Source organism: Corvus cornix, chromosome 11, assembly GCF_000738735.6.
Source record: "Corvus cornix cornix isolate S_Up_H32 chromosome 11, ASM73873v5, whole genome shotgun sequence".
Classification (NCBI taxonomy): domain Eukaryota; kingdom Metazoa; phylum Chordata; class Aves; order Passeriformes; family Corvidae; genus Corvus; species Corvus cornix.
The window spans coordinates 15,083,553-15,106,451 of NC_046341.1; the positions used below are offsets into that span (position 1 = coordinate 15,083,553).

General features: G+C 37.7%; 1 protein-coding gene across 9 annotated transcripts in view; it reads left to right on the plus strand.

Moving 5' to 3' along the window:
- Positions 1 to 22,899, plus strand: part of ZNF536 (zinc finger protein 536) — a 344,627-nt gene that overhangs the window by 198,918 nt on the left and 122,810 nt on the right. For all 9 annotated transcript variants that reach the window (XM_039558356.1, XM_039558359.1, XM_039558354.1 and 6 more), the window contains one exon: positions 15,108 to 15,260. In XM_039558356.1, coding sequence (XP_039414290.1) covers positions 15,108 to 15,260 — 153 coding nt within the window. The remainder of the gene's footprint in view (positions 1 to 15,107; positions 15,261 to 22,899) is intronic.

The following is a 22,899-nucleotide window of genomic DNA, read 5'->3' on the forward strand; positions in this document are numbered from 1 at the left end:
GTGCAAATATAAATTGAAAGAATACATCAAAAGGTCTGGTCAGGAGGATATTTAGTGCAATCTAAGGCAGTTTAGTTCCTAAGCTACACATAATGGGATTTTAACACCAAACCTATTTAACCCTTTTGATGGCTTTTTGCTACAACAATGAAGTTCTAGCTCAAGTACAAGAGGCAAAATCCAACTTTAAGGAAAAAACATTACCCTTAGAGATTTCCTAGTACATGTCCAAAATGCAGCAAATTTGTTGAATAAGAGAATTCTTCATTGAATTTCTGCAAAACCTCCTTCTCTTTTTGGGGAGGGTCTGGTAGTGCAAGTTAATGAAAATCTGTTTAGGGATAAAGCCTTTGCATGTGTTAGGGTGCAGACAGACAGACTGAAACTGTCCAAGCTGCTGAGAAGTACAGCTTGTCCACAGGGACATGGTCCCTTGCCAGCATCCAGATGATTGCCATCAGTCCCCATGCTGTCAGTGTGCCTCAGCCACCTCCCTGGTATACCCTGGCTCCGAGGGAAAGGTTGGTTTGCCATTGCTCCCTCAAATGACCATGCTGAACAAAGTCCCTGACAATGCCAGAGGTGATGGGCTTTCCTGTGATGTTGACAGTCAGCTGCCCCTAACTGATCTTATGTTGGTGGTTGCCTGTCATCAGATATTTAAACACTTGATGGCTAGCAACTTCTGCACCACAGATGAAAACCAAAGAAAGATCTGGATACATCCCCCCTCCTATCTATAATTCTGCTTTGATTACTGTCTTAAGATGCATATTTTTTAGGGAAACTTTACAATAATGATTACTTATGTAAAGTATTCTCAGCCAGAAATCTTGCAAAGCGTTATCAGAATAAATATGTGGAGAATATATGTGTTTGGTTTTATTTATTGTAATAGCTGTGGTTAAAATGTAGATCAGACTGCTGTTTTGGATCACAGTCTTAGTTCCAAAAATTGCATCATCATAGGTGGATTATATCTGCATCTTTTCAAATAGATGGCAGAGTATATTTCTGTGCTGTTTTTCCCTAAAGAAAAATTGAAAGATAAGAGGCAGGAGTTTCAAGTAACATCGCAACATTTAGTTGTCAAACTATGAATGGAAATTGCCATCATAGGGACTGTGTGTTTACTTTCCTACTTCAAAAAACCTGTGTGAAAATGTAACCAAGAAGAAAGGATTTTTTTTTTTTTAATCAAATAATATCTTAGTAGATGAGCAGTGATTCAACATAACTAAAACAAATATTAATTGAAAGGAACCCTAGAACACAAAGGAAGGATGTTGCTGTTTGGTGAACAGCACTCGCTGGAGCAGTACTGCAGATGATGGACTATCCAGCAATTATTTCTGGAATCAGTTCTGCTGATCAGCAACACTCATCAGTGTCCTGTCTGGTATCTGAGCTGCCTTTCTGAAGTAGCATCTTCCCATCATTTGTTTTAAATACACAGTTCTACTCTCCTGGAGTTTTACAACAAAAAAATGGCAGCAATAAGGAGTTACTGTTTGTTTGTCCACCCTTTATTATAATATTTCAGCATCTATCAGCAAGCTCTACTGCCCAGTAGTCAGCAGAATCTCTCTTTTGAAACAAATACCTATGACCCTTATGACTGCGCAGCTCTCTGTGAATTTGTAGCCATAAAAGAACCAGTGCTACTAAAACTGTTGAAATTATTTAAGTTTCATTTGACCAGTTTATGCTGCCATTCACCTTTCCTCAACCCCATGCATGACTTTGTTAGGTTGGCCAGTCCCACTGTAGACAGCTTTCAAATGTAATCGGTTGCAAGCCAGTTTGTTATGTACCAAATTCTGTGTGGGCTTGCCAGGCTATTGGAGGGGCTCCCACTACTGCCATCCTAAAAAAGCATGGAAACATGTGTCTCCACAAATGCAGGAGCCTGCATTCTCAGGGTTTAAATCAGTCTGTTCTCTGACATGGTACTTATTGCAGAGCATCTCAGTGTAAACCAGTAATTGACCAAAATTAGAATCTGAAGATTCTCTGACTTGCAGGGGAGGAGTTTGGGTCTAAATCTCTGTATTTATGCATTTGTTCATATTTTGTCAGATTCAGAGATATATTTTGTACATATCATTCATAGGCAGTTTTGTCAGAGAAATTCAAGATGTTGAAAGTTCCCTATTGGTACTAATTTATATGATCTGGTTGCTGTTTTCATCTTATATATTGCAGGAAATTTTACTACTGTTCAGAATAGTGAAAATCTGAAAAAAGCCTGCTCTTCTTCCATAAGATGTGTAATAGTCAAGATGCACTTGTGAAATTTCTATCTCTTAAATATGAAGCATTTCTGTCATCCAGAGGGTCTAGAATGAGTTTTAAATAAATATGCCCACTTTGAAAGATGTTATTGCCAAGTCATTTTCTATAAAGACAATGTTACTTTGTAAGAGTAAGGTTTCCCCTACTCTTTCCCAGTAAAGATCTTCTTTCCTGCATATCTGACTTCTCTGAGATAAGATTTCCTTGTGTCAGCATTTAATGTCACATGAGCATTAACAGCCTGGGAATTTCATGTTGGTTGATGGTTACAGAGTGGTCAGTGCTCCAGAAGGTGCTGATCAAAAATGATGAAAAACACGGGAAAGGCATTCAAAGTGATGGGAACCAAACACTCAGCAGAGCAGAGACTTAAAGGCTGTGCTGTGTTAGGAAGCCATTAAGTACCTGCTGCTGCTTTGGGGTGTGTGGGGGAACAGATTCATCTCCAGAAATAAGGAGGTTTCACCACAGAATTACTCTTTCCTTTCTGTCTGCTCCAAGATTCAAGAAATTCTTTGAAACTGTGGAAGAGAAGGCTGTGATCCAGATCAGAAGGGTTGACTCTATTAGCTTTTTTCTTTCTTATTCTTGGTGTTATCCTTGGCTGCTTACTGCTAAGAATTTTATTTTACAGAAAGTGAGCCTGTGAATTCATATTTAAGATAGTGCTATATGCCTTTGGCTGTCTTCAAGAGAGTACGTCAGTACCAAATGCACTTGACTGATCCCAAGTATCTGTATGCATTTGCAATAGCATGTTACAAACTCAGTCCTGGGATGGATTTCAGTGCATCTTTATCTGCAGATTTTTGCTGCCAGATGTGTTTCCTGTACCTCACTATAGACTTCTTGATATATGGGGCCATCAATCTGATGACGACCTGAATATTTCCAGAGTGTTTTACAGCATTTCTGTTTTCCAAGATGGTCGATAGTTTAAGTCTGGCCCTCACAGGCATGGCAGAGGAGCTCATGAGAACATTTTGGCTGAATTTCTGATGATGTTCATGAGGTAGAGGAGCAGCAGCTGCTGTACTAGTAACAGAAAGAGAGAAAGACTAATTCCAGGGCAAGGCAGCTTTCAAAGGCAAGTGAGCATCATGTGACTGTATGTGTATAATTTAAAAGAAAAAGAAAAAAGCTAGAACTTCAGCACAGCCTGTCTCTTCAGTATATGAGAAGTGAAGCAAATGAATACGGCCTTGAATACACTTTTTAATTTTTCAACACTGTATTTTGCCAACTTTAGTTCACTCTGTTGACTGTTCAGTCAGACCGTTTTTAAATTAAAAAGGAATACATGGTTGAATTATTTATTAAACAAAAGGTGCTTCCGTGCATGCAGACTACCTGGGTTTTGAATTTCTTTTGCTGTTGGAATTTGAAGAAAGTGCATTGCTAATAAGTTAAGAGATAGAACAACTCTTCTTCTTCTAAAATAAGTCTTTCTCTGTGTCTGAGGCAGACAGTAAGATAACTTGTGTCTGTCCAGCCAGAGAAGAATGCCTGATCTTCATTCAGATGTCTAATTTTGACCTTAGTGTGAAGTTGTTTCCTCAGGTTGCTAGGCTCCATAGAGACTGAATTTCTGGTAGGGAAATGTGTTTCCAAATCAAGCCAGTCTGGATCATCTCCTAATTTTATAGGCGCTCCTGATTGGTTAAAATATGTATTTATTGGTGGATTAACGTGGAGGAACTGTAAGTAAGTGGAAGAAGGCTCACAAAAACTTTGTACGTTGTTACCATCAGCCTGTATGTCCCTGGAGGTTACCAGTTCACCTTGGGGTGATAAGGATCTTGTACAGTGACTTTGCTTTGCTCAGTCCCCATCACCGCCTCTGTGTTGGTGTTCCAGGTTGGTGCACAGCCAGTGTTTCTTGTATTGTGGCCTCTGAGTGCCTGATCTTTTCTTGTCCACTTCCCCAGAAGTAAACAATCACCAGCTTTTGGACTAGACTTTCTGGACTTCAAATTCCTTTGGCTGATGACTGCAGGGAGAACATTCAGGCTGGGAAACTCAGAAGGGTGTTCCATCAGTCGTGGGACTGTGGTCTCCATAGTTTGCTTAAAAAGGAGTGGGCTGTTTTAGCTGTTTTAGGTATTGGAAAGGAATTAACATGCTGAATCTGAGGGAACAGCTGTCCAAGAGGTTGGTATTTCTCATCACTGATGTGGGACTCGATCACCACCTAGGACCCTCGTGAGCTGCACTGCAAAAGGCTGGTCATGGCAGCAAAGAGGCTTTAGAGAAAGGTTGATGAGACCTGCCAGGACTCTGAAGAGCTCCCAGTCACCCCAGTGTGTGGGGAGGGTGGTTGTGAACCCGGAGATTTTCTGTGGAAGGAAAGCAGTGAGCAGTAGCGAGTGGCTGGGCACACCCTGGCTTTGATAGCTACAGATGGAGACCTAAAAGATTGCAGGGCCACAGTCCAACACCAGCACATGTAAAATAAGGCTCAGGATTTAGATAACTCTGTTCCAGCATACTGACGTGCGTGGCCACAGTCCAACTCCAACACATGCAAAATTAGTTTCAGGATCATTCCAGCATACTGAAGCCTATGCCTAAACCAGTTATTGCCACAAGCTCAGCTAAATCAGAGGACAGCATTCAAAATAGTATTTTTTTTCTTTTTTTTTTTTTTTTAACCAGAGTAGTTCAGATGAAAAAAATTTATATTTTCATAGTAGAAAAGGAAAACTGTATTATTGATATATCAGCTCCATAGGCAGCATTTCAGAATTTTTATAGCCCACAAATAGCACGTTATGGTATCCGTGTACATTAAGGCTATTTTACAAAACATGGATGTGAGTTGACTTAGTAATGTACTTTTTGAGATACATTAGTATAAAACAATTAATGAGCCCATTCAGATAATATCATGTTCTCAGTATTCTCACAGTACACTGTTAAAGCAATGAGGAAAAAACTTATACCAAAGAGTTAAAGGATTCTTTCTCAAGATTCAATGTAATGAATTTAATCAATATTTTTCCATTACAGCAAAACTCATGTATTTAACATATTTTATTTATAGAAAAAGGGTGCTAGTAAAGTAGATTCAGCAGTTTAGAGTTGCTTGTAAGTATTTCTTCAAATACAGCTCTTTTCTTTTTTTGTGAGATAGATAAACAAGTTGGAATTTATACTCAAGTGGCTTGTACCAAAGAAGTTAAATGGGAGAAAAATTATTTACAAAAGTATTTGTATTAGCTCAAAGGGGTCATTTAGTTTGAAAGGAGCACTGGAAAGTTAAAAGTAAGAAAATACAGATACTGGAAAAGTCTCTCATATCGTAGTCCAAATGTTGTAACAAACACCATGACATTATTCATTCTTTAGAGACTCTGTCAGCACCTCTCTAATCAGTAATCTGTAAACGGAATGAGAGTCTTTAATTCTTTCTCATTTTGTTGAGGGGGAAATCACTAATTTAGCTACCTGTACAGTTCTTTTTACATGCCTGATTCTTTTGTTTTTTGGTTGGTTTTTTTTCTTGCGTCTACAGAAAGAATTCTTGTGACATTTTAAATAATTTATGCTTTTCTTTTGTAGAATGAATTTTTATAAAATCTGATGACCTGCTACTGGCACTTTTGTGCTGATTTTTCCACTCTGTGATAAGATAATAATAATGAAAAAGGGTTTTCTTAAACAATAGTATGCAAGAGCTTACCCCATGATACCTGATGCCCTGAGAGCTACTTATAATGAAGGCAGATCTGTGGTTCTCATTTGAAAAAAATATTTGTTTTTTTGATTTTTTTAAACCCAGCAACTGAGGTTGAAACTTGGCAAGTATAATTAATAAATATTTCTACATGTTATACAAGCACTCAAAAGATTTTAAAAAATATTAATGGATTTAGAAAACTACATGGAGATGGGTGTTAATTTGTAGTTTTTAGAGTCTCAGGGGCTGCATTATTGGGCGCATGAGAAGAACCTAGAGAAAACAGATTCAACAGAGCTCTGTTCCACCCAGGTTCGTCATCTTTCCTGTGGCTTGCTGACACCATCTTGGGTTTGCTTCATAGTGTAGCCTGTACACTGTGCCAAGTGGTTCTGTTTGTCCCACGTGTGTTTTAGGAGCAAGACAGAGGTTATGGTGAAGCACACCTTACCGCTCTGGTTTGTAGGGTTGTAGAGTTGCTAACATGGAAGAAACAGGGTAGGTATGGAAGCAAGAAGAAGGTAATCTATTCATTCACAGAAGTCCAGTTAATGGTTATTTTAGTTGATTAGCTAGCAACTTCATTTTCTCCCTCATGAAATTGCCTCCACAGATCCTTACTTCTGGAGCTTAATCAGCAGTAGCAATCCATCCCAGGAGTGGGAGATCAGGAGTACTTAATTAAAGAGGGACTGTAAGGCAACTCTCCCAAATTGGATATCTGATCTAGCCTTGGCATCAGGAGAGCAATGCTAGGTAAAAGTGTTTATCAAGCTCCACGTAGCCACTCTGCAAATCTCAGAGATGGGAATATGATGCAGACAGCTTGTAGAAGCTGCTATAACCTGAGTAGTATGGGTTTTAAGGCCATCTGGTACCTGAACACCTGCCTACAAATAACACATACAAATCCAAAAGATGGTCCAGTTGGATAGCCTCTCTGCTTAGATTCCCCACTGGAATTTTGTCCAAAAGCAGTATACAATCTGTATGAAGTTTGGAAAGACTTTGTTCTCTCTGGTCAGTAATCATGTGCCCATTTCAAATTTAGGTGACAGGATCAAAGCTAATCCAGATGAGTCAAGGGTTTGGGTAAGAAAACTGCTGAAAATCACAGGCTGCTGTGCACACTAAAACTCCAGAATATTCTAAGATTGTTTTAAGAAAGGGAGGGGAAAATCATATAAAGTATGTCATATGAAAGGTTTGGGAAATAACCTTGCTATCAGAACTATAATTGGACACCAAAGGAAATTTTGAGGATAGATGGCAAAGACCATTGGCAAAATAGCAAGGAAAGAGCCATGAATATGTATTTAAAGCCCAGCTTTGCAGGTCCAAAAGGTAAGTATCTGCTTTGCTTGTGAAGACAAACATTATGGACAGAGGAGCACAATAGGGTGTCCTGGCAGCCCAGATGTGCTCTTCTGAAGAAAGCAAAAACTAGCACAAGCTAGATAAATGACATTCTGATAAACGGCAAAGCACATTCGCTTCTAAGGCCACTGCTTTTCCTGTGGAGAGATTACACAAGTCTAGTGGAATTTCATGAACCTCATCTAGCAAACTAGGTGATTTGGGATCAGAAGTGCTTTCATCTATACAGTCAAATTAAGGAAGTGGGATTTCAAAGTCATGATTTTGGAGTGGCAGATCTGAAAAACCAGTGAAGGGGTTGGATGGTGGAAGAGTTTTGCATGTTAAGAGCTTCGGAAAGAAGTTTGGCATTCTGTGATTTTGAAACAAACTGCCAAAAATGGTGTTAGGGGCAATAATGTAGTGGGGAACAGTGTAGTGATCCATGGTCACTTGTCTCTAGCTCTGCTCTCATTAGGTAGCTAGAGGTTCCAGGAGCTAGTAGTGACATCAAAAAAGTGAAGACTCTTTAACCAAAAACAAGCACTCCATGACTAAGCTCTGTGTATTTCTGATGTTCATTGAACTCATTGAAGGACTGTGCACAGATCTGACTGCATAAATTTTGCAAATTATACCTTTTAATTACACTGTTTGTGCATGTGCATGGGATTTTTATAATGGCCTTAAGAGTTGGAAGCACTGGATGAAGAAGTTTGATATTCCTGCATGTGCATATATTTAAAAGAAAAAACCTTTTTCGGCACTCTTTTCAGTTTTATTTTGATTCAATTTTATCAAAACTAATATTTTAATAATATGACGAAGTCCAAATGTAAGTGTTGAGGTTACACTGAGCTCAGTAGGGCTGGAGAGGTGTACAGTAGTGAGATTAAAGTTTGAACCTTACTTTCTTCTCATGCTGAGCTAAGAATATGTGTGATGGTTTGCAGGATAATGATATTTAACTGTAATCTTCTTGAGGCATGAATGGCATTCCATTGATTTTCTACAATTGAACTTGGTATTGCTGATTAATAAAACAATAAATACAGAAAATGAACTATTTTGTGTTTTATTAACAATTTGCATTTCTTATAGTGTTTCATTTTCAATAAGTATAAAATCATACCCTCAAATGGTAAGATGTAATTGCTGATCATGTATCTCTTTGTTCCAGACACTTTTATAAAAGTGTATGTATTATGTATGATGTGACCTTCAAATGTCATGAATGCGTTGTGCAATAAACTGTCAATATTTGTGGCTATAAGGTACTAGATGACTTTTACAATAATTGGAACAGCTTTATTAAAAGCTTGGATCACTCAGCTGGTTAAAGAGAAAGACACAGGCCAATGTTCATCTGGGAGTTTCCTTCTGCCAACTGTTAAATGAAAGATATTGTAAGGTGCTTAAGATGTCTTCTTAAAAAAAAAAAAACCAAAACAAACCAAAAACAACAAACCAGTTAAAAAGGTCTCACACAAAAAATATTATCTCAAAAAATATTATTTTTCCACCATGCTCAATTTTCAGTCAAAACTGAGCTCTGTCAGCTCAGTTTACAATGGCAAGTAAACAACACCGTGTTTTAAGTGCTAAATCTGAGTTTCTATGTCTTTTGGTCACACGGTTCTTCAAAGAAATGAAGCAGCTAAAATGATGTACTCAGAAACTGTGTTTGATCTCTGATTATCTTAAAAGGTTTTAAAATTATAGAAAAATTTGAAAAGTAAGACTGCTAAGAACTCCAAAAAAAAAACCTCTGTAGGGAATTTGATTGAAATGAAAAGAAGAGGATAAGAAACATTTTGTGATTAACAAAATCTTAATTTTGTTTAAGTGTTCTATTAATGTCTCTCTGTGTTGTATATACAGACTCTTGAATGTATCTCAGAGTACCACAATGAAAAGCATTAAGTTATAACCAGCACTGCATACATACAGTATTGCCATGCAAAGTGTTTTGAACCCATGGGGTGTGAAAATCACCAATCTTCAAGTGTGTTGTGTTCCAGGAGTGGACTAAAGGTGTGTGTGCAGCCACCACATCACCAGTTACTAAGAAGTTGCTTAGAATATTTTGGCTCCCTTCCTACTGAGCTCGAAATAACACCCAGCTACTTCCCTGCAGCCTGAGGAGTTGGCTGTGACTGCCATTTGCCCACTTCTCAAGCAGCAAGTCTTGCCACACAAATGGTTCTGGGCATCTTACTTCAGTTTGATTTAGACTGTACTTTAAGTTGAACTCTGCCAGTGACTATTTGTTAGCAGAGGCAGGGCAGTTTGTGCCTGTTTGTCTGTGTGGTTCTGAGGGCTAAGAGGGAATTTTCATGTCAGATGTGGTATCTTTCTATTTACCAGTGGAACCTTTGTATAATCTTTATTTCTAATAATACAAACAATGTGAATGCTGCTTTCTCACTAGTAGGCCTGCTTTCCAATTCTCTTCTAAAATAGCTCTGTGTTTAAACAAATTCTCTGCCAATCCATAGTAGCAGTTTAAGATTACCATATATGGTCATTATAAAACCTAAATCCTTGATGAAACAATAGAGACAGCAAGTTGTTCCTGACCTAAGACATTAGTAACTCTTTCTGGAGGCCTAAAATATAACTGTAATATTTAGTAATATTAGAAACCTTCATTTTAAGCCATGAACTTCACTAGTAAAAAGTGTAGTGACATCCATTAATAGGGTTCTAATTTCAAGTTGTGAGCACAGGGCCAAATTCTGTTCTCATTTACATCGGGTGATACTAATTGAAGCTACTTCAGGTAGCAAGAAAAACATGATTAATTATATCCCTAATTATGTCCCTATTTTCCACTACTTTCAGTATTATTAAAGCTTTCTCTTAGGAATAGGCAAGAAAGGTAAAGCATGTTTTCCCAGAAACGTGGCATATCCTGTGCTGCTTCGCAGGGAATGAGGTGGTTGAGTCCAGGCATACTTGCACAAAGGTGACAGCAGTGACAGGATTAACACACTGAATATCTTCTAACTCCTTTCTTGACATTAGATTTCCTGCCACAGAATGGGCTAATCTGGGTGGTTTATAGGTAATCAAAAATACCTGTGGTCACTACCACTTCTCAATGCACCATGTTTCATTAACTTTTACGGGCCGTTCTGAAGAACTGCAGATATTTTGAATTTCGGAAATATATGAAAACCTGGGATTGTGTGTGGCTTTAAAGGCTTCTTTAAAGGCCACATTTTCAAAGGGTTCTTTAACAGTGTCGAAAATTGTGCAAGAGCAAACACATACTTGTAAGTCTGATTACCTATTTTGTGAGTTGATTACCTTTTCCATGTGATTGCCTGTTTTTGGCTAATTTGGCAAACCTTGTGTCGACAAATTCCAACTGACTTCACTGATGATTTAGTCTTCCTGAGGGCTGCAATTTAGCTCCTTTGAACATGAAAGCACCTCTTTGTGAATCCCTGCACTTTCACATACACACAGCAAATAAATACTCTGGTGAAATTTATGGAACATGTATGTAGATGTTCCTTTCAGAATTTGGCTGCTAACATGACTGAAGTCAGTTCAGCTGCCTAAACAAGTGAAAACGGTTTTCTAATCATGTTTATAGGCTCATCCCAGACAGGTGGACCAGTCATACAGAACATATATGGAAATGTCGAAGAATTTTTTTTTCCTTTTGCTCTTCATATGACTGCCTAGATAGCTTCTGCTTTGAGTACACAGATTCACTGTCCACCTGAGCTTGTCTTCTCTTTTCTGGCAATATCCACTGAAGTTGGCATTTCTCCCCTGTGACATCTGTATCTGTGTGCTGAGGGCACTGCTGCCTGTGGCCATGGCTCATTTCTGGGTAGACCATTTCTGATAACCAGTGGTAAGATATCGACTGTAAAAAAGGATTCACTGGTGTCTTTCTCACTTTCTTTTAACCTTCTACTGTAAAAGTGCTCCTGGCTCCAAAACTGTTTGTTGGTATTATCTGTTTCTGTGGAAACTTCCTTTTTGCCTGTGGCAGTGATGTGGAACCAACCTGATCACCCTGCTAGATGAGGAGTGGTGGCTTTTAGGCCCTCCTCTCCTGAGAACTGGGCATCTGTCTGAAGAAGGGCGATCCCTCAAATACTGATCGTATGGATTGGTTAATTTTTATTTCAGTCAGCATGGCAAACAGATTTTCTCACATTTTGGCCAGATTGGCTCTTTGGTTATGCAGTTAATTGCCACCTTCTGATATGGATGTTGTAGTGAACTTTCTTTCCTTGCGTTTGGCCCATGAGAACATGCGCACAGTCAGTTATTAAGTGCAGCTGAGGCATGGCTTGAAAGAGATGTCCCCATCATACCTCTCCAGAAGCTGCTTTGTGTCTGAGTTCCTCCGTGTCCTGTGTCAGGGAGCACTATCTACCTGCCCAGCAGGTACAGCACACGGAGCAGCGGGGGACTCACAGCTGTTCCTTGCCCTTAGACTGGCACAAAGACCAGTTTCATATACAGAACTGAATGCTGCTTTTTCCATTTCTGTCCCTGGCTTTTGCTGTGAACAGACACTTTTAAAGTGAAAGGAAAGCTCAGCAAGAGTGAGTTGAGAGGCAAGGCTCAGAAGTCTTACATCTAGTATGTACATCTACATCATAATTTATTCTCTTATTTCCTGCACTTGAATCAGGAAAGGTTGGGATGGGCAGGAAGATATTCAGGATGCTGACCTGCCTATAATGGAAGTGGATAGTAAAAAAAGCAGTGCAATCCCACGTGCATCAAGTGCACATCATATAGACGACATAACTCAGGGAACCGCAATGGCTGTAAGATAAGTAACTGTTCTCTTTCCTTCCTGATCTTTTATCCTCAGAATTGAGAAGCTCTCAAAACCATAGCTCAAATCCTGAGTAAATCATCAGTTAATTTGTGGAGGCCAATCCTAGTTCTGCAGATCTGTAAAACTACTTTTTGCTACATTTTTTGCACACTTTAACAGAGCTGAGAGTTTCTGCTTGTGAAGGGGCTTTCAATAACAGGAGAAGGGGACATCAGAGGTGTAGAATACATGATTATTTGTAGAGCTGAGGATTTCCATTCCCCACATATTGTGATGTTGGCATAGTCCTGTATTCACCAGTTGCTTCTTAACTTTTTTCTTGCTGGTCTCTTATTTTTTCATCCTTCATTTTCCACAGATCACTTTTGAGAGACTCAGTAGCAGAGAGACTTGGTAGCAGTCAGTGAGACTTAAACACATTTTAAAGCTGAGCACATTTTAAACTTAAGTGCCTTGATAAAGAGGTACAATGTGCCCAAGTGGGGCCCTAATAAGAAGCTGGGTTAGCATTTGGTGGGGAGAGTCGGCAGCCTTGAACATATCTTTTCATTGTTTGAAATAAAAGAACTTAGATGTAAAGCTGCTCATTCAGGTAGTGATGGCCTCCAGCGCTTCGGTGGGCTTTGTAGGCAGAGGAATTCAAAAGAAAACCCCTCAGCCCAGCTTTAAAGTCTTAGGAACGCTTTCACTGTGGGAAGAAAAATTCTTCAAGGTAAGGCCCCTGTTGGAGTAAAGCCTTTGGAGCTATCTACTGTATGTCTACTTAAATCTAAAAGAGAACTCTTCAGACCACCCACATCTTTCTTTGCTTCATTGTTGTTTTCAGTTTGCTTTTTCAGAGGGATTAGTGCTAGGGTAAACTCCATCATCTTGGTCCCTTGAAAAAATTCAATTTTGTGTAAAGTGAAAATTAGACTCTTAAATCTGCAAAGAGAGCTGTTCATCTTACAAATTTATTCTTTTTTATTGGGCCACACATACTCTAGATAGAAAGATAAAAGGCAAATGGATAACAGGCCATCATTTAGAGTGACATATAGCAAAACATAACTAGTAGACTTATTCAGTAAATTCCTCCTGAGTGGCTTGTTAACTTTATCTATATATTTATCTATAATGCTCATATAGTATTTATTGAAAACCAAAATAAAATCCTGCAGTTTATCATCATGCATTCTGTGTTTTGCACTTCAGGAAAATCTTTTTGCACTCAGGAATTCATTTTTGTTCCCAAAGCAGCTTAAGCCATAATTATATACAACTTTTGAGGAGTAAAACCAGAAAATCTAAACTCTTTAGGGGTATTGGAATTATAGACTAACACCTATGTATGTTTTCCTGGACTCACAAAGACAAAATAAACTCCTGTAGTATGGAACTTTATGTACTTGGAGATAATTCAAAATGACATTTACTAGCTTTCTAACTTAAATATTATGCTTAACTTGCAGTCTAAGAACAGTCAGAAAATGTTAAACAAGAATGTGATGTGAAGCTATCAGATTTGCCTTTTGAAAAGTAGTAATAGCTTGATTTCATACATGACTGAGATAAGCATTTATATATATATATACACATATATATATTTTAATAGTTCTATCATCCCCTTCTTTCAGCTTTAAGCAAAAAAATTTAGAGGAACTATTTTATAATACATACTGAAATGCTTGTTAGTGTTACCTTTTCCAGAAATGTGGTATTTGGGTCTCTGCTACTGTGAGAATAGATTTTATTAGAGCCAAATGTTTAAGTCTTTCTTATGTCCCATTACTTCCATTTAAAAGGCAATGCTGTGTAAACTGCACTATGTTTCCTGACAGCTTTAGTTACATATCAAATGGGTAAAGACAGAACATTTTTAGTCAGTAGTTTATGGTTGAAATAATCAAGACTCTGCATGCAGGTTTTAACTCTGTGCTCCCCACCTGGATCTAACCCAGATAGCTCAGTTCTGCATGGGGTGTGATGCTGTGCCCATGTGTCCTGCTCCCGATGTGCCAGCAGTGTCAATCCGGGTCACAGTTTCAACATTTGCCATGGTTTTTCATGAAATCATCAACTGGTGCTTATATGTGATGTTACATGACCCTCTATGTAAGGGATGATGGATGAGTCTTGTGTGGTTTGAATAATGACATTTTTTTTAAATGCCCTACATTTTTTGCAATTTTTATGTCAGTCTTTTGTAAGTTATTTTGTTCTTTGCCTGCTTGGATAAAAGCAGCTCACTCAAGATGACTGAAATGAATGTTTCTTTATATCAGGAGAGAGAAGTGGTGTCCTGGAGTCTCACCCATTGTGTTATGATGCAAAGGATAAGTGTAGCTGTGAACACTGAAGGAGAAAACACAGGAGCATCGGGTGAGAGGGAGATGGAATTCCCCCTCATCTGACCAATTTTTTTCATTGTTTTTCACATGATTAGGTCACTCTCTAGTTTGCCTGTTGTAATTCCAATGCTGAAATGTTGCAGAGGAAGCTGGTTAGCTTTGTGTGTAGACATTGCCGCTGCTGTTGGACCCCCCCCCCGTCACTGCAATTCTGTTGTTTTAGGAGGTTTTAATACACCGGTGCAAACTTTTTGCCTCTAAAAGCCTACAGGTTTTCACAATACTTATAAATTAAATAGATTCAACAAAACAACCATCTCAAACTTTTGGGGAAAAAATTAATAGGGACTAAGCAAAAGAAGAAATCAAACCAGCTGCTGACACAGCTGTTTCTTTTCTTGTATAATTCAGTATATAAAGGTACCATATGCTGCTTAAAATGATGATAGGAAAGATGAAATAATTTAAGACAATAACAAGAAAATACATGAATTGTCAGCATTCTGTCAGATTTCAAGAATGAAATAGACAGGTGTAGTATTGACATGTTTAACTTTGTGTTGTGTTAGCAGTTTTAGTGAGAACAACTTCTGACGTGCTGAAGTGATGTGAGAACATTTCTGTGTTGCAGACATTGGAGAAGAAGCTGGGAGATCTGTAGGAGTCCAGCAGCCAGCTTTACTGAGAGACAGGAGCCTTGGTTCTGCCATGAAAGACTGTCCATATTGTGGAAAAACTTTCAGAACATCCCACCACTTAAAGGTCCACTTGAGAATACACACAGGTGAGAGGAACAAGTGAGCGGAGCACTGTCGGCATGAGCCGTGTGTGTGTGGGGGTTAACATAATGTGTGTCTAGGAGCCTTAATTCCCACTGTAGATTTGGACTTATTAGTTGGAGAAAGTCTTTTGAGAAAGATGTATGACAGTCTTAAATAAAAGCACAAGGAATGTGTTGTTGGATAAAGACCACTTTAATAGAATCATCTTTTCCCAGTTGAGGTTATTTCTGTCTCCTTCCCTGCTTCATCACTGTTTCCTTCAATTACCCTTGTCCTTCAATAGGCATAAGCCTATTGGTTTCAGACTTAGTTATACTAACTGCTTCAAAGGCCTTTCTTAGCATCTGCTTAGGGATTCTGTATGTTTTTCTCAGTTACTATTTTTGTTCCATTTAGCATGCTCATTTTTAACCTCTCGCTGTTCATATGAATGCATCAGCTTCATGGATCTGCTTTTTTTCTCCCCACTAGAACTCACACGACTTAGTACTTGTAAGTAATAACACTTATCATGCTTTGCACCATGGTAAAATTTCCCATATTTTATTTCAGTAACAATCACAGCATTTTACCCTACAGAGATTTGCTACTGGTCTGGATACTCACTTTGTTTTGGTATGTCTCTCACTGGGAGGACTGCTCTCAATCCTAGTTATTTCTAGCCACTCCACTTAAATTATAATATTTTGTTTGCTTGAGAGTACATACGTGCATGTCAAGGTTCATGTAGAGACACAGTATGTGTTTAAGAAGACTTTATCCATAATTAAATTCTGACATAAAATGTTGTAATCCCCAGGTCCTGTTAACATCATTTGAAATTCTGTATATGGTCAATAGGATCCTGTTTTTTTCCCAGAGTTAATTGTCATGGTAGGCTTTGGGAGAGTATTTAAAACTGGAGATTTGGGATACTTCTTTTTGGAAACAGACATAATGAGCCCCTTAATTGTGGAGTCATTTTCTTTTTCAACTATTTTAATTGAATTTCAGAATTTTATTACTACTTTCCTAATAGAAAGGTAAAATAATTGCATGAAGAAATACGTTCCAGTTATACCTCCTACTTGAAAAACTTCACTTTTCATTTTTATTTGACTGAAGTACCAGATAAGCAATGGTTTCCTCCCTTCCCAAAATCAGCAGTCATGTTTCTCCTATGTGCTTGCACAGATCGAGTACTTAATGTTTGGTTTGTGAACGTGAGGCCTGATTTTGAAAAATTGAAAATTAAAATTATTTAAAGGAAAAAATATCATTGTTGAAATGGGAAAGTTTGTTCACTGTATTTTTTGTTCTCCTTTCTTTGCGTTGTGGAGTAGGAGTATACCACACTGAAATTTAAAATTTGGCAGCCTAATGTAGTTTGTCTGATTGGATTGCAAACCATTTAGGGCAGGAATATTCTTCTCTGTGTGTTAAACTTTCAGGGGAGGAAAAAAAAGAAGAAACCCAGTGAAAACCCAATTTGTGTGCTCTCTAATGCAGTAAAAGTAAAGAAATGGTAGTTATTTTATTGGAAAATAATCTTGTAACTATGGAGTTTAAAGAGTTTGACATTTTTAGTATTTGAAAGGCAAAGAAAAATTCTTTATAATAAGATGAGGTTACCCATCTCTGCATTTTGTTTTATTATATAGTGATCACTTTGTTCTTATGTTAAACATGGCAGTGATTACATATTTGGTATTTGTGCCTTAGAACTAATGGAAAGTAAATTAATTACAATGGAAATATTCCATAAAAATTGCATATTAATACTGACTAAAGAAAATTAAAACAAGAAAAAACCCCTGTATAATATAACAAAATCTAAAAAAAAAACAAACCAAAAACCTATGGAAACAACATTTACAATATATTTAAAAATAATTATAATTTTAAAATAGGTAAAGATCAATTTCCATTAGGTTGAGAACAAAGTATTTGTAAATAACGACAAGAGTACATTTAAGTGAAGCAATGTTTTACATATTGGAAATGATCCTAATAAATAATATAAAAATGTAAATTGGCAAATTACTAGAGTTATTAAATAAAAAGTTGATTTGCTCTAAGTGGAAATGATGTAATAGATACCAGTTATTAAACAAATATTGGTTAGCTTATACTTATCAGGGACAGTTTCCTGCCTTTTATGTCACACTCTGTCTTTATTATATGCTTGGATCATATAACTGGCTGATAAAAAACACTTTACTGTATTTCTCCACTACATTAACTCAATTACTGTTCTTGTTCTCACAGCACCTGTTTGTTAGAGATGAGCTCAAGCAGTTCAGCAGAAGTCAGGCTCCTTCGAACATCTGTGTGTTTGGAGGCACACGACTGGGTTGGTTTGGTACTCATGCCAAGACCAGACCCAAAGCTTGATCCAGCCAGGAGGTGCTTCTGTGGCAATTGGCCCAAAAAAGCTGGAGAAGTAGCTTAATCTTGCACAAGAGGAGGAAGCTGTGCTCTGTTTTTGAAGAATTAGCCAGTGGCTTGGGTTGCTTCTTTTTCTGTTGGATATTTCTTGGTTGCAAGCTACTCCACACTGAGTCTCAGTTTCTGTGTAGTTTGCTATCACATAACAAGCCTGTGAAGGAAAGAAAAAACAAATCAAAGTTTTATTTAGCACACTCAGTTTTGTCCCAACACAAAAATGTAGAGGATTTTTCTTATCTAAATCAGTGATATTCAGGCAGGAAGAGCTTTAAGGGGAAGATAGTAAGATATGATTTCTGATTGTTCCCATGTGATAAGAGGAAAAGGGCATAATTACATGAAATCAGTTTCTGCTCTTTCTTGCTCTAAAAACAGTTGATGGATGAAACAGTTCCCTGGGACAGCCCCGAATGAAGAGAGGAAGGATTTTCAGGCCAAAATGCTTGCGAGCCTTGGGTCTTAGAGAGGACAGACAGAATTCTTCATGCCCTCTCAGATGAGCTCTTTCTGCTGCCCGGTGAGCCGAGGTGGGCTGTGCTGCCCCCGCAGCTCACACAAGCTCTCTGCGGAGGAGAGGCAGGACAAGGGCAAGGCGTGTCTGTGCACAGCAGTGCAGAGCAGATGTGGGGGACCTGCCCACTTTGGGAATCGGCCTCCCTGCTATAAAATACAGCTGGGAGGGTTATGACACAGAAATCTTGGAGATGCTCAGTCTTTGTGAAAAGGAAAACTGAGTATCTCAGACCTATAATGTTCCATATGCAGGTGCTTCCAGAGCTGTCATTTTGCCACTCTGGAGGCAGAAACTTAAGGTCCTTTCATTCAGGGGGCTGAGCATCTCCTTTGTGTTCCTGAGCACTTTCAACCCCCTTGAAACACAATAAGTGGGTGTGGGTTTTACATTGCATGCCTTGGCATTTGGATTGTGCAGAAACATTTAAGTGTAAAAAATTAAAATTTCTTACGTTCTACCTTTGACAGGGGACAGTCCTACATTTTATAGGAGCTGGTTTCAGATTGGCTCTAGCACCTCTTGTACCTTGCATTAGCCCTCAGAAGCTACTGCAGATGTAGACCAGTCTGAGTTTGTGCTGTCATTAATTGCTCAGGTATATTCCCAGAATGACAGAAAAAATGAAATCCCTTGAGTAATGAAAAAAAGGATAATGTGCACGAGCAAAGGAAAGATGGTTTGGATTGTGTTAAACAGAAGAAACCTAAGAAAGAGATGAATAGGAGGAAGAAACTTGGCAGGGCTGTGTCCATTGACTGAGAGTATGTTACAATATGTGTGACACACATTTTGCATATATTAGATGTATTATATGCATTTACAGTGTTACTGCATTTTCCCTTGGAAATGTGACTAGCCAATTTTAAACCATGCTTAGATGAACTGATGAAATACAGTAAAAATGGTGCTGTTTTAAATGAATTCAATTCACATTTCCTTCCTAAAAAAAGACTGCCTGTTGCCATTCTCTGAAGGCGCTTGTAGTGGGATGAGCAATATGAATAATTAAGGAAAATGGGTATGTGTGCTCCAAGAGGAGACAATTTTGGTATTGAACATCCTTTATTCTTACATTTCTAAGATGAACTAAAAGGACTTTTCATTTCTCTGGATTCCTCCAGATTTCCCATCCTTAACATTGTACAGCATGCCTTTTCTCCTGTCTTAATGACATCCCAAACTTTTGTTGAAAATAATTGATTGAATTTAAATTTCCTTAAAAGTTTAAGAGGTAATGTTACAGTATAAATTTCCTACCAAACACTAAGTAGGGAAATATCCATTAGTGAAATTAACTACAGTTTCTAGGTAGCTAACAATGTGCAGTATACAGTAGGGCATGGCTAATGAACACTGCAGTGGGTGATATTTCATTATACAAATTAATGCTCACATTTTAATGGGAAAGTCACATAATGAATCTCAGCTTCAGTGACAGCAATTAGAGACACAGATTGTCCCCTTCTGGACAAGGCACTGTTTAGCAATAAGCAGCTGTGTAAAAAGTCTTCAGGTTTACAACGTATATATATGCTTTGGGGGAATTGTGTACAGTTTATATTAATGTACTGAATCTTCCCTGCAAAGTAACAACCATATTTATCTCTCTGCATTTTAACTAAGTAAAGACATGTAAAAGGACTAAATAAATATTGCAGATGAGATATAAATAAAGGAAAATATTCAATTATAAAACTTTATAAAAATTAAAATATTTTATAGTGATGGCAAGTGCACAATTGAAAAATCTTTAATAAAATGAATCAGAACCATCAAAATTCTGTCCTATTACAGGGTAGGGGTAGTTTCATCTTATATAATAGAGAAAAATGACTAGTAAAGGAAAGTAGTAAAGAGAAAAAGTTAACTAGTATTTCTGACAAACAGATTAATTGTGTGGTGAAACATGTGCAGGATCCAAAAATAATCCTACAGAACCTTTGATATTCCATTTGGTTTAAAAAGTGTGAAGTGAATGATTAGAATGATAAAAGAAATTACCGTGTAAGAATAGGCATAATAATGAACTAATTAAACCATACAGCAATTCATTTCTAAAATATCTACTGCACAATGGATAAAATAGGTTATCAATAACTGTTTCAATGGTAAAATAAAAAATGCTGGAAAATGTTTTCAATATTTTCATTAAGCCGTATTCTCTGGAATTATAAGATGTTTGATTTCATTTGCTTTGCATGAAGGCAAACTGTAGCTTGTTAAGAAACGTGTGAGGTTGAATTGCAACTCCCATTGTCCCTGAGTGACTGTCACAGCCCCGCTGCAAGTGGGGCAGCCAAGTGTTTGGGGTTGGGGTTCTTGCCCTGGTGCACAGCTGTCACTGTAGTGGGGAACAGCACCACGAGGAGCAGAAGGGCATAATCCACGGACAACTTGTGAAATCTTATTTAAAAGCTAAAGGGGAGCATTCAGTGGGGAAAGGGAGTGTGGGGTGCAGAGCAGGGGTGCAGGGCAGATTTTTAAGAAGCTGTATGTTAAATATGAAAAATTAATAAAGAAGCTCACAGCACTAAGTTTAAATAGATCTTTAAGAAGTACAGAAATTTGATAAGGGAAACTAAAAGCAATAGTAAAAATATGTATATGGCTATGAGAGTTAGGAAAATGGGGTAAAATTCTGTATATCTGGCAGGCTAAACAATTGGTATCTTGCTGATACTGGTCAAGAACAGACAAGAAATTATCAACCATGGTATAGAAGACTAAATACTCTTCTGCTGTGTTCTCAGAAAGAAGCATGATGGTTTTCATAAGCATTTTCCAATGATACAATTGCGCTCCCATTAAGTAATGAGGCTGTTATGCTGTAGCCCACTGCATTTTAATATTTTTTAGAATGAATGAGACTGGATAACTTAAAGATAAAATCTTTAAAACCCTGACTGAAGAGCTCTCCAAATCGTTAAAGTTCATTGAAAAAAAACCCCAAAAAACATCTTGGAACATAGCGCAAGATCCAGAGCACTCATGGTGGTAAAAAAAGCTCTGGCTATTCTTGTATTTCCCAAAAAAAAGAATATTAAGACCTTGAAATTAGGACTACCCTGACATAAATTTGGGGTAAAATTGCGGAATGAATTTGTTAACTAACTGAAAATTGGTAGCATAGTTAATTTAATTTTATTTTATGAAAGGAAGTTTTATCAAGTTTCTTCTCATAAAAGTAGCTTGTTCTATATGACAGTCCTGCCAACAACAACAACAAACAACAACAAAACAACCACACTAAAAATCCCCCAAAAATCAGTATACAGATATGAAATGGCTCATAAACTCCCAGTTCCACAGCAGTGCTTTCAGCTCTGACTATCTGGTATTTCATCATTATTTGGAAGACTATATAAAAATCACTGTTGATAAAATTTACCAATGGCACAAAAATGGTAAGATGCTAAAAATCATGGGGAGGCACTGATTAGTCACTTAGTCAAGTGGGCTCTTTTCAACAATATGAATTTTAAATCAGCAATATGTAAAGGAAAAAATACTAGAGGTACTGATGAAATGGGCCTGGGACTGTGGCAGGGAAGCAACAGAATACGAGCTGTTAGTTGATTGCTAAATCTACAGATGTAAACACAGTTTTGGACTGTATATAATTGCTTTGAAGTTGAAATTTCATCAAAGCTTTAGTGGGTACCCATAATTTAAAAGGACACTGAAAAATTAGGAAGGATGTTCCACTCAAGGGTGAGAGAAGGTGAAGAAGTGACTGTTTTGCTGTCTGCAAATACCTTCCTCAGGAAATAGACTTTTTAATTTAAAAAAAATCTGTTCAATCTAACAGGGAAAAATGTAGCAATGTTCAGTAGTAGGAAGCAGGCACTGGACAAATTCAAGCTAGAAATAAGGCACACATTTTGATCAGTGAAAATACATAATCAGTCAAACAGTTTACCAAGGGACGTGTTGGAGTCTTATTCACTGCTATTGTTGAAACAAAACTTTTTTAAACTAAAACAAGTAAGTTTTGTTTCAAAATGTAGTTACGCTCTGATGCCAGAATTATCATGTGAGGATCTTTGGCTTGTGTTGTAGAACAGATAAGACTAGATGATCATAATTGTCCCTTCTGGCCTTAAAATCTGTAAATCTAGTTATAAGCTGGCTGTGGTCTCCTTGCACAGCCCGTAGCAGATGGTTCCCCTGACCAGTAGGGTCAGATTTTGTTCTGAGTAGGACTGGGGATCTCCTGCACAGGTTATACAGCTGGGTTGTTTATAAACCTGCTATACAAATAGACCTGTTTCTACTGGGCAACATGTCTGTTTTCAGTTATCTACCAAGTTTTTGTGCAGATTTTACAAGCAGCATTGAATTTTTATTGTTTTACTTTATCCTGATATAAAATAGTTCCCCTGAAATATCTTGTCTCTTGTAAACCAGAGCAGTAGGTAGAGCAGAACTGTGATTTTGCTGCCCAGATAAGGTACTCCTATAAGATTTTTTGTTTCCCTTAATTGTACATGCTGGAATGTTCTCTCATCCTACTCCATTGTGAAAAATTTTGCAGGGGTGCAAACAGGGCCAGAGAATTAGCAAGATCAGGGTGGCCATTGCCTTTGTGAGCAATGAAAAATGACTCCTGGATATGAAATGCAGAAAATTATTTTGAAAAAGTCATGTTCCCTCACTCCTACATGGCAACGTTAATTTATGTGAACTGATATTAAGTGTTA